This window comes from Orycteropus afer, unplaced genomic scaffold, assembly GCF_000298275.1.
Source record: "Orycteropus afer afer isolate SDZICR_OR568_19922 unplaced genomic scaffold, OryAfe1.0 scaffold00245, whole genome shotgun sequence".
Lineage (NCBI taxonomy): Eukaryota > Metazoa > Chordata > Mammalia > Tubulidentata > Orycteropodidae > Orycteropus > Orycteropus afer.
Genome location: NW_006921832.1, coordinates 2,327,805 through 2,340,781, shown reverse-complemented (window position 1 = coordinate 2,340,781; position 12,977 = coordinate 2,327,805). Strand labels below are relative to the sequence as shown.

The window sequence follows — 12,977 nt, the reverse complement described above, 5'->3', positions numbered from 1 at the left end:
TCCTTTCAGAATTTGAAGGGTTTTGAACAATCACCTAGTACTATGCAACTTGAATGTGATCTGCAGACCAGGGACTCTTACCTGGGAGCTCATAAGGAATGCAGAATCTTAAGACTGATGGAGTCAGAATTTGTATTTCAGAGCTCAGCAGGGAAGGGGCTCCCCTAGAGTCCCACAGTAATTGAGTCTGTGCAGAACCAGGGCCCAAACCCTGGTTCCTCCCTTGTTTCCAGAGATCTGTGTTGTTTCCCAAGCAAGGGGGAACATAGACTTCTCCCAAATCTTTTTGAGCTCACTTCGGCCTGGGTCCACCCACTCTTTCCTGACGACTCTTTGCAGCTCTCAGGAGCTAACACCGAATCCACAGAGGAGAAAAACCCCCACTGACCTGCCCTAGTGGGCTGAGGCATGCTGGTGTAACTGCTCATCTTTGTCCATCTTAGACCATCTCCACCTGCGTAGAATCTGGAGAAGTGTGGAGTGGCAGTGAGATTGGTTGGGTAGGAACTCTGTGGGTGACACTAGTGGCAGGACAGGGCCTTTGAATGATCCCTTTCTTCTTCTTTTCACTGGCCCCTCTTTGTCAGACTATTTCGCATTTGTTGTCTCCCTCTCCCCCAAGGCTGCAGATCGCTGTCCCAATAAGGTAATGTCCCAGAGTGGCCAAGGAAATGGACACTAAAGCAGACTGTAGTAGATCACAGTTCAGCTCACCATTTAGGAGGCCCTTAGCAGAAGCCTCATTGTAAGGCACAATACCTGGCCATTGTAAAAGGGCCAATTCATGTCATCATTAGACCACATTATACTGTACTTCCTCCTCTTCTTGGGATCCGCAGCTCATTCCATGTGGCCTTTTCTTGCCAGGCCAGCACCCACTGGGCTCCCCCCATGGCCTCTCGGCCGTTGTTTTGGTGTGTGTGTCCCTTCTCAGAACCTGGGCCTCTCCTTTCCTTTTCCTTCCATAGTTGCTCTTCCTGTGATCTCCCAGCCCCCACCCCTCCCTTTGGGTCCCAGAGGGGGTGTCCCCGCCCTCTCTTCCTTTCTCCCAGGCCCTTCCTCCGCTCTTTCTATTCCTGGTTGGGTCAGCCTTTCCCATTGTCCGTTCCCAGGAAAGGGCTGTCTCACTGGTTGAGGGGTGGGGAGGCCCTGAGCCAAGAAGAAAGCCAGTGCCGGAAGCCCTCTCCGGAGCCCAAGGCCCGCAGCAGAGTGGCGGAGGCGGCAAGTGCCAACGTCATTTTTAGAAATCTTGCTTTCTAAGTTAGTCAGTAGCCACAACCCAACACCCACCAGCCGGGGCTGAGGACTTTCTGACTGCCTCTTCTAATTTCAGCAGAGCCCAAAGACGAGGGCTGAGTGGTGTGTGTGGTGGAGGGACCCACAGGTGCCACGGGGCAACTTCCCAACAGCAACCTATGCAGGGGTTGCGGACTCTGTTCCAGGTTAGGATGTTGGGGGTAGGGCTGTGGGGCTCAACCCAGCACTGCAAGATGTGCTCTTTATTTCAATTTGTGACAGGGCTGATTGCCTTTGGCTGAATTGAGGTGGGTGGGGTCTCACAGCGCTCCTTGAGAGTCAACCTGCAGAGCCACAGTACATTGGCAGCATCACCAGAAGCCCTGCTTACTTGAATTCTGGGTGGAAAGGCCAGCCTTTCATGAAGGCAGATCTTCATGTTCTTTCCCTCTACCAATTCCTACGCCAGGCCTATGGTGATTTGCTATCTCTTGCTTTTTTTTTTTTTCCCCCGTGCTCTGTTTTTGTTCTTTCTAAAACTGCACAGCTCAAATGGGACGAGAGTATTTTTACTCCTTGGATACAGAAGCAGATGTTCAGGTCAAACTCCAGATATATTCAGTTGCAGCAGCTGCAGGCACTGGGCATCCCACTCCTTTCAGATTTGGAAGGTGTCAGAGCTGAGAAGGCGGTAGCCCAGATCCCCTGTTAACCAGCAGAGGAACCAAATGGCCCACTGAGGCAAGAGGTCCTTTAGAGGTCAATCCCAAACCAAACCAAACACGCTGCCATCGAGTCAATTCCGACTCACAGTGACTGTTTGGTTACCTCTATGCTGCTCTGACAGAAAATACCACAAATGGGATGACTTAACAAACAGGAGTTTATTCTGTTACAGTTTGGAGGCTAGAAGTCTGAGTTCAAAGTGCCAGGCTCTAGGGGCCAGGTGAAAGCCCCTCAATCTTGGGCTTCAGCTCTGCCTCCTGCTCCAGATCCACTGAAGCCAGAGGCTTTTCTTCACTCAACAGCTGCTGGCTGCTGAGGCTGACAAAACCAAGGTTGACAAGAAAAAGGCAGAGTCCTAATGTTTACCAAACAACACGCAGGCCACTAATTCAAGTCCAGGAGAAGTCCCAAGATCAGCAGGGCATGGCAGGCTGCTGAACAATGACTATGCTACATGCAGGGTTCAAGTGTGCCAAAAAGCTGGAGACCTCCTCAAAACTGCTTCTTATATACTAGAAGCAGACCACATCCATAAGGCAGCTACTCAGCTGCTCCAGGAGATTCCACTATGGAATTGATTGCCAGTCTCACCATGGGGAATAACTACATCCAGCTGCCCAGCCACTCAACCAGGCCCAGCCAAGTTGATGTACAACCTTAACTACCACAGTGACCCATAGTGTTTCCAAGGCTATAAATCTTTACAGAAGTAGATTTCCTCATGTTCCTTCTGCAGAGCAGTTGTTGGGTTTGAACCACTGACCTTCCAGTTAGCAGCCAAATGCCTTTACCACTGTACCACCAGAGTTCCTTTTTGAAGTCAATAAGCAGGGATTTTAGAAATCCCAGGAGAAACAACTCCAGAATGAATTGCAAAGGAACAGTATGGTACATGAAAAACTTTGAATTCAGGCAGACCTGGGTACCAGGTTGGGCTCTGCCTCCTCCCAGCTGTGCAAGCCCACCATTCATTACCCTCAGGCTGTGGCATCCCAGTGGGTGGGACACCTATCTGCCCTCCGCAGAGGAAGAGGGAGGGAGATGTCATGATCTTCGGAGCATGTTTCTTTGAGTTCAAGAACAACTTATGTTCTGTGCTACTCTCTGTAAGGGAGAGCAGTGCTGGTGACCTGGAACCCAAAACCCTGGACAAAGAGACCTGGCCCTGTCATAGGAGAATATGGAGAGGCAAAAAGAGTGGGATTTTTCATCACAAGCTCTCGCTGTGTGACCTTAGATAAGACTCTTCACCTTCCTGAGCCTTGGTTTTCTCAACTCTTGTAGAGAGTTGTGAGAATCAAGCGTGACATTACAAAGACTGAGTGCACAGTGCCTGGCACATAGTCTATGCTCAATAAATGGTTAGTTGTCACTATTTTCAGAGTAGAAGTTTCCCAGAGTCAAGCACTCAACTACTTGACAAAATGGTGGTTTGCACCCACTCAGAAGCACCTCAGAAGATAGGCCTGGTGATCTTCTAAATGTCACAGCCTTGAAAACCCTATGGAGCTGTTCTAGTCTGCACACATGGGGTCCCCATGAATTGGAGTAGATACGAAGGCAACTATCAACAGAGGCTGCCTGTGATGTCCTTCAGGGACCTGAGCAATCCCTGTGCACACAGAGACCTGTTGTTGCTCAGCAGGGGCCTCAGTACTAAAACATCATTCTTAAATCTACTTTCAATCCTGAAGCAGGCATTATGGCATCAGGGCTTGGGAAGTTGTGGGTGTATGCAGGTCCTAGCAGAACAGAATAGTCTCAGATGCAGAGGCAGGCCCTAGAGTAGAGGTCTTGTACCCCAAAAGACATATTCAGAGGTCTGGGAAACTCCAAATGGTATGCAAAATGGTGGTGTCTAGGGAGAGAGGCCATCACTTTCATCAGATTTTCAAAAGAGTCTAGGATTAAGGCAATTAAGCATCTATCTGGTCAAGACCCACTGTAAGAGGGAGTAGCAAGTAGTGTCTGCCTCAGCCCTGTGCCCTGGACATGGCCAGCTGGCCTCACACCGTGTCACTACTAGTTAGTAAAAGCTAGTCAGCAAAGTCAGTGCCTGATTGGGGCACCCACTCTGCATACAATTGAGATTTGGCTGGGCTACCAAATTTGGGGACTGGGAGAAAGACCAGAGCCCCAGAAGAAGGATGAGGAACAGTAAAACTAGGTCTCTGTGGGGGCTGGCTCAGGACTGTGGGGGCCTGAAATGGAGTGGGGGCTGTGAGCTTGAAGGCCTGGAGGTAAGGGCCGAGGAAATGAGGCGGCCTCCAAGGCTCCTTCTCTCCATGGGAAAGTGGCCCAGGTGAGGGGTGGGCTATGGAGCCCAAGGCCCTGCCTAAGTAGGCTTGGTTGAAAAATTAGAAAATTAACTCTGTGGGCCTTATGGTATAGTTGTTGCTCTGCTTACTCAAAATGACCATTTCTTTTTGTCCTGATTTTATCTGCTCTTAAGTTTTTCTCATAAATCGCCTCAAATCATTTTGGAAAATAGGTAGAGTATAAATGAAAAACAAGAAAGGAAGAAAGGGATGAAGAAAGAGAGAGAAAATACTTTTTTATAGAAAAGCTGCCTGGAGAAGGTACGCTTTCAGTTATGGGGTGCGTTTTGGTTACCTAGTTCTGCTCTAACAGAAATACCACCAATGCGATGACTTAACAAACAGAAGTTTACTGTCTTACAATTTTAGAGGCTTTCAGTCCGAGTTCAAAGTTCCAGGCTCTAGGGGCTGAGTGAAAGCCCCTCAACCTTGGGCTTCAGCTCTGCCTCCTGTTCCCAGCCCACTGATGCTGGAGCCTTTTCTTCACTCAGACAGCTGCTGGCTGCTGAAGCTGACAAACCCAAGGTTGACAAGTAAAAAGGCAGAGCCCTAATGTGACCAAACAACATAGCAGGCCAGTAATTCAAATCCAGAAGTCCTAAGATCAGCAGGGCATGGCAGGCTATTGAACAATGACTTGCCTACACACAGGGTTCAAGTGTGCCAAAAAGCTGGAGATCTTCAAAGCTGCTTCCTATATACTGGAAGGAGCCCACATCCCTAAAGCAGCTACTCAGCTGCTCCGGTAGATTCCACCATTGAACTGATTGCCAGTCTCACCATGGGGAATAACTACATCCAGCTGCCCAGCCACTCAACCAGGCCCAGGCAAGTTGACATACAACTTTAACTATCACAGGCTGTTTTGTTCATTTTCCTAAAAGAGATTTTCTTAAATAAGTAGATTGTGCTTATTAAAGGAAATGGGGACAAATTGTTTTTTAAAAAATATCTCTCATGAACATGTTGGTGTTCTTGTTAGATACTGTTAAGTCTTCCAACTCAATGACCCCATTTACAACAGAATGAAACACTGCCTGGTCCTGCACCATCCTCACAATCATCGCCAGATTTGAGCCCTTTGTTGCAGCCACTGTGTCAATCCATCTCATTGATGGTCTTCCTCTTTTTTGCTGACCTTCTACTTTACCAAGCATGATGTCCTTTCCAGGGCCTGGTCCCTTCTGTTAACATGTCCAAAGTTTGTGAGATGAAGTCTTGCTATCCTCACTTCTGAGGAGCATGCTGGCTGTCCTTCATTCCAAGATAGATTTGTTCGTTTTTCTGGCAGTCCATGGTACATTCAATATTCTTCACCAACACCATAATTCACATGCATCAATTCTTCTGTAGTCTTACTTATCCCTTGTCCAGCTTTCACATGCATATGAGGTGATTGAAAATAACATGGCTTGAGTCAGGTGAACTTTAGTCCTCAAAGTGACATCTTTCTTTTTGCAGCAGATTTGCCTAGTGCAAATCATTTGACTTCTTGACTGTGCTAACTCAATACTCACTCATTTGTTGTGCCTGAAACCTCCAGACCAGGGCAAAACCTTTCAGTCTATTTAATCTCCCCTGGGCTGCCTCTGGGCCTGCCGAGATTAATGGAGCCTGGTGAGGTGTTTATGTCCTGCACTGCCTGGCCTGCCCAGTGCACACAGCCTTCTGCTCAGATGTGCTCTCAGACATGCACCTCATTCCAGCTTGGCTAAGCTCACTTCCAAGTCAGGCTGAGCTGGTTTTCTCTTCAGAAAGCCTAGTCAGTGGGGTCAGCCAGCGGAGAAGCTAAAGTTAAGTTAGCTATTATAGCCTTTTGTTAATGAGAGGAGAACTATCTGTAAAGATGCCAAAACCATTCAGAAATGTTGCACAGTACTTGGGATTTAATGTCCCAGGACAAATTTTGTGTTCAGGCAAAAGAAAGAAATCGACAGTGATTTTAAATCCTGACTGGACTCCCAAGAGTAGTTTATGCTTCACTGAGCTTCAATTTCATTTTTTTTTTTTTTTTTTTAATACTTTTCCTATGAAGTTATGAAGCTTGGAAGCTGTGATCACCAGCTTCTCTGGCTATCTCATCGGACTCATCAGCACAGCAGGAGCTCTCTTTTGTGGATGGAAACTTGAGTTGAAGTTAAGCCCCAAGGTGGGTGGAGGATGAGGTACCACAGCCCATAAGGGGTAGTCTGTTGAATGATAACTGAACACCCAACCTACGTGATTGTGGGAGTTGAGGAAAAAGGAGCAGCAATTGGCTTCTCTTGGACTATAGTTAACAGGAACAAACCAACTAATTCTCAGAAATGAGACTCAAAAGCAAAGTCTGAATATCCTGGGTATTTGTGGGCCCAAGAATACTTGACTGGTTCTTTTAAAATTCCGTAGCCAATTAGCATGTTCACAGATGCTGTTCATTATTCAAAGTGACCTCCTTCAACAAAGAGAATTGAGAAGCTTGAAAAATCTTGTTCAAATCAATGTGCAAAAGTGTTTTAAATGCTTTGAAGAAATTATATCTGAGATAGTCCTCCTATAGTCTATGAACAAGTCAACCTGAAAGCTTGGAAGCTAGACATGTCCATAGCTGAGTGAATCAAAAGAAAGATTCTTGTCAATGTGACCCATATTTGCAACCTACCTACTGTGTGCCTGGTGCAGTGCTTGGCTCTGGGGACAGAGATGTGTAGGACTGGATTTCTTGCCTCAGGGAGTTTAGTTAGGGAAAGACCCATAATGGCTAATCATAGTACTGATAGCTAATTGATCTGATTAACCAGTCTGATTAGGGAGTTGATTTAAGGCCCAAAGGAAGCAACATTTGAGCTGGGCTTGAAGAATATAATATTGATGCTTAGAGGTGTGGGAGAATGGTCTGGAAGGCAGGGGCTGCAGCCTGACCAATGTCATAGAGAGTGACATTAGTGTTCCTGGGGAGATTAATCTGTGTGACTAGTGGGGAGGGGAAAAGGCAAAGGATGAACTGGAAATGGTAGGTTGTTACCAGGTTGTGGAGGACTCTGATATTCGTCTTAAGGAGTTTGCACTTCATTCTACCTATGTTTGGGGCCCATGAAAGAAACTTTAAAACATTAATTAGAATTTTTTAAAATTAAAAACAAACACATAAATATAAACACATGCTCACTGGAGGAGATTTAAGCTATACTAAACCATGAGTTGGGATTGACTTAATGCAACAATACAAAGTCTGTAAGGAGCCCCTGGACGGTTCAAACGACTAATGTGCTTGGCTGCAGCTGAAAAGATGGTTCACGTCTACTCAGAGCGATCTTGAAAGAAAGGCCTGGGGATCTATTTCCAAAAAAGCAGCCATTCAGACCCCTAAAGAGCACAGTTCTACTCTGATATCCATGGAATCACCATGAATTGAAATTGACTAAGTGGCAACTGGTACTGTTTCAAAGTCTATAAAACGGAAAACGAAAATGCTCACCTTCTCAGAGGTACCCACTATTTGCCTTCATGACATTGTATGTATCTTTAGCTATAAAGATAGAGATGTAGACACACAAAAGTTCTAGAAGTTGGGAGGAAGATGGTTCTGGCACTTACTCTCTTTTCCTCCCCCACAACCGCCCCATTTCTTTTAATGTTTAAAGCTAAATAAAATAGGCTGTAATTTAAGGAAGTCTGTGCTATTTCTTATCATATGATTCATTTTGCTGTCCTTTTTATTATTTCAGAACATGGTTTTGTTGGATATTCACCGGAAGTGTTACAGAACAATGCTCTGCCAGATTACAGCCCAGGGGAGTCTTTCTTCACTGTCTTTGGAGTATTCTTTCCTACAGCTACAGGTACTATAATTTGAGTTCTTTTTCACTCTCATTTTGGGGCTATAAATGCTTAGTTCTCAAAGCTAAGTATCATAATTTTCCTATATACGCTCTTGGCGTATATATCTCTGATTCTAGGAGATAGCCTTGCCTTTGACTAAGAATCTATTATTTTAACAGCTATTTATAATTCCTGAAGTTCCCCAACATGATTTAATCCTGCATATCTCTTATATATTGACATCTTTGGCCAAATTTATAGAGGGGGCATGTTAATTGTAGGGCTAAACAGGATAGATTCCTCAGCAGAACAAGATGCCCTCTTCCCACCTGGAATGAATACGTATCTACTTTTGAAACTCCACTATCCTCTTCCTCCACCTACACTTTTTCTCCTAGGGGAGAAGCATGAATTTGCTACTCTTTTTTTTCTCTCTCTCTCTCTTTTCTTTTTTTTTTTTTTTAATTATCTTTTAATTTTTTATTGTGATTTAGGTAAAAGTTTACAGAGCAAATTTGCTTTGCATTCAACCGTTCATTTACATTTTGTTTCCTGACATTGATTACAATCACCACAATGTAACAGCTCTCTTCTCACTTCCTCCCTGTAGTTACCGTTTCCCAGTGTCCTTCTTTGATATGCATTCTTACCTTCTGAGATTTCTCCTGGTGCAAATGCTGCCCTTCCCATGGTTGATTTTTCTAAGGAGTATGCCTCCCTGGAAGGAACTCTGCTGGCATAGTGCCTAAGGCATTTGACTGCTAACCAGAAGGTTGGCAGTTCAAACCCACCAGCCACTCCTCGGAAGGAAGATTGGGCAATCTACTTCCATAGAGATCCTGCCTCAGAAACCCAAGGAGGGGCTGCTATTAGTCAGAGATGACTCACAGCGCATAACAACAACAACATGCCTTCCCTGGTGTAATTAATTATTCACCTTGTAGGCCTGTCTATTGTTTGGCTGAAAGTTAAGCCACAGGAGTGAGTTTAATTCCAGGCCTGAAGGATGACCAGGGGCCATAGTCTTGGGAGTTTCACCAGTCTCCATCGGACCAGTAAGGTTGGTCTTATTTATGAGTTTAACTTTTGGTTTACATTTTTCTCCCACTTTATCCAGGATCTCTAATTTTGATCTCTTTCCAAGTAGTTGGTGGTGTTAGCTGGGCACCATCTTGTTCTGGTCTCAGGGTTGTATGGGTTGATGTTCCCATGGTCCACTAGTCCCTTGGACTAATTTTTTCCATGTGTCTTCGATTTTCTTGATTCTTCTTTGCCCTCGATGAGGAGAGACCAATTGTGGCAACTTAGATGGCTGCTCATAAGGTTTTAGGACCCTAGTTACTACTCATCAAAGTAGGATATAGGATATAGAACAGTATTTTTATGCAACCACCACTCATCTGTCAGTTTGTCATTACTATGGTGGCTTCTGTGTTGCTGTGCAACTGGAGGCTATGCCACTGGTATTTCAGATACCAGCAAGGTCACCTATGGTTTCACCAATGACAAGAAAAGAACTGCCTCCTCAAAGTAGAATCGGCCATAATGACATGAATAGAGTAAAGCTTTCAGGACCTCCATTTGCCGATGGGACTTGATTAAAAATGGGAAGAAACAGCTACAAACATCCATTAATACTTGGAATGTGGAATGTGTGAAGTATGAATCTAGGAAAACTGGAAGTTTTAAAAAATGAAATAGAATGCATAAAGATAAATATTCTAGGCATGGATATTGGACTGGTGTTGGCCATTTTGAATCAGACAATCATATGGTCCACTATGCTGTGAATGACAAATTGAAGGGGAATGGAGTAGCATTCATTGTCAAAAAGATCTATCCTGAAGTACAATGCTGTGAGTGATAGGCTACTATCCATATGCCTACAAGGAAGACCAGTTAGTACTGTTGTTGTTGTTGGGAGCTCTGGTAGCATAGTGGCTAAGGCACTTGACTGCTAACCAGAAGGCTGGTGGTTCAAACCTACCAGCCACTCCTCGGAAGGAAGATGGGGCAATCTACTTCCATAGTGATACTGCCTCGGAAACCCAAGGAGAGGTCACTATGAGTCGGGTCCGACTCAACAGCACATAACAACAGTTAGTACTACTACTATTCAAATTTACACACCAACCACTAAAGCCAAAGATGAAGAAATTGGAATTTTTATCAACAACTTCTGCAGTCTGAAATTGGCCAGATATGCGATCAAGATGTATTGATTATTACTGGTGATTGGAATACAAAAGTTGGAAACAGAAGAATCATTGGTAGTTGGAAAATATGGCCTTGGTGATAGAAATGATGCCAGAGATCGCATGATAGAATTTTGCAAGATCAATGACTTATTCATTGCAAATTTGTTTTTCAACAACATTAATGGTGACTATACATGTAGACCTCACCAGATGGATTACAGCAAAATCCAAATCAGCTACATCTGGGAAAAGAGTGATGGAGAAGCTCAATATCATAGTTGAAACAAGGCTAGGAGGTGACTGTGGAATAGACCATCAATTACTCATATGTTGTTGTTGTTGTTGTTGTTTTTGCCGTCGAGTTGGAAAGCAAGTCCACAAGAGCCACAGTATGACTTTGAGTATATCCCACCTGAATTTAGAGACCATCTGAAGAATAGATTTGACGTGTTGAACACCAGTGCTAGAAGACTAGATGAGTTGTGGGATGACATCAAGAACATCATACATGAAGAAAGCAAATATTCATTAAAAAGACTGAAAAGGAAGAAAAGACCAAAACGGATGTCAGAAGAGACTCTGAGACTTGCTCTTGAATGGAGAGTACCTAAATCAAATGGAAGAAATGATAAAATAAAATAAAATAAAAGCTCAACAGAAGATTTCAAAGGGGAGCTCAAGAAGACAAAGAAGGCATTTAACTGCTAACCAGAAGGCTGGAAGTTCAAACCCACCATCCACTCCTCAGAAGGAAGGTTGGGCAATCTACTTCCATAGTGATATCACCTTGGAAACCCAAGGAGGGGTCACTATGAGTTGGGTCCAACTTAACAGCACATGACAACAACATGAAGTGTGCAAAGACCTGGAGTTAGACAACCAAAACAGAAGAATGTGCTTTTAAGCAAGGTTTTTATTCAGTTTCCATGTATTTGCTTTTTTTCCCTTGATCTTCCTATTGTTGATTTCTAGTTTTATAGCATTGTGATCTGAGAAGATGCTTTGCATTGTTTCAGTGTTTTAAATTTATTGAGGCTTGTTTTGTGGAGTAACATGATTGATTCTGGAGAATGTTCCATGTGTGCTGGAAAAGAATGTATGTTGTGCTATTGTTGGGTGAAGTGCTCTGTAGATGTGTATAAGGTCAAGTTGGTTGATTGTATTATTTAGTTCCTCTGTGTCTTTGTTGATTTTTTTTCTAGTTGTTCTATCCTTCACTGAAAGTGCTATATTAAATTCTCCTACCACTACTGTGGAGTTGTCTATTTGTCTTTTCAATTCTACTAAAGTCTGATTTATGTATTTCAGGGCTCTTTCATTGGGTGCATAGATATTTATTACTGTTACATGCTCTTATTCAATTGATCCTTTAATCATTATAAAATATCCTTCCTTGTCTCTTATGGTGGTTTTTGTCTTAAAGTCTGATAAAATATCAGAAATTAGTAATGCCACTCCTCCTCTTTTTTGTTTGTCATTTGCTAGGTATGTATATTTCTCTAATCTTTGATTTTTAATCTATTTTTGTCTTTGTGTCTAAGGCATGTCTCTTATAGATAGTATGTTATGTGTCATATTTTCTTCTCCATTCTCTCTCTCTTGATTGGTACATTTAATCTATTTACATTCAGTGTAATTATTGACAAGTATGAATTTGTTGCTGTCATTTTGTTATGTGGGGTTTTTTTTCTTATATATTGCTAATTTCTATGTTCCATATAATTTCCTGTACTGAGCTCATTTTGTTTATGAATTTTTAAAATCATTACCTTCATTACTATTGTTTTAGTATTTGGTAAATATCTGTGCCTTTCTCCTTTTTTTATTTTGATGAGAAGTTTTATTAAGTTTCTTTGCAGTTACTCTGTGAGTTATTATTTTCTTCCCAAGTTTAAAACAGTTTTTTCTATCTCAAATTTGTCTAGACTTCCTCTCCATTTGGAAATTCTGTACCTATTTATCCCTTGTTTTTGCTTTATAGTTGCTCTCATTTATCAGTTGATGTCCCTGGTTCCCTGTTTACAATCTTGTAAGTTTATTTTACTTTGGATACTTCTATATTTGGGTTGGTTTCTGAATTATGCTTTCATGTGTGTTGGTTATCATTTATTGTCTGCTGTTGTTGATTCACTGTCTGAAAGACTCCCTTTATCATCTCTTGTAAGGTTTGTCTGGTTTTTACAAATTCCCTTAATTTCTGTTTATCTAGAAATGTCATAATTTCACCATTGTATTTGAGGGACAGTTTTACTGGCATATAATTCTTGGTTGCCAATTTTTATCTTCCAGGGTTTTATACATGTCATCCCATTACCTTCTCACCTGCCTGGCTTCTGCCTTTCTGGATCCTTTGTCTTTAGTTTTGGAAAGTTTGATTATGATAAGTCTTAGTGATTTTCTTTTGGAATCTGACCTGTTTGAAGTTCTTTGAAATTCTTGAATGCATATCTTCTTGTCTTTCATCATATTAGGGAAGTTCTTTCCCAACAGATCTTCAACAATTTTCTTTGAAGTTTTATTTGTCTCTTCTTTTGGACAAATTTTTCTGGAATTTTTATTACATGGATGTTATTCCTCTTGAATTTTTGTTCTGGAATTTTTATTACATGGATGTTATTCCTCTTGATGGTGTCCTACATAAATCTTAGGCTTCCTTCTCTTTTTTTTTTTTTTTTTTTTTTTTTTTTTTTTTTTTTTT

The 12,977-nt window shown here is 42.7% G+C and overlaps 1 protein-coding gene across 1 annotated transcript in view; it reads left to right on the top strand.

Moving 5' to 3' along the window:
* Positions 1-12,977, top strand: part of SLC12A8 (solute carrier family 12 member 8) — a 249,960-nt gene that overhangs the window by 97,146 nt on the left and 139,837 nt on the right. Inside the window, exon 5 of the mRNA XM_007949383.2 lies at positions 7,988-8,101. Coding sequence (XP_007947574.2) covers positions 7,988-8,101 — 114 coding nt within the window. The remainder of the gene's footprint in view (positions 1-7,987; positions 8,102-12,977) is intronic.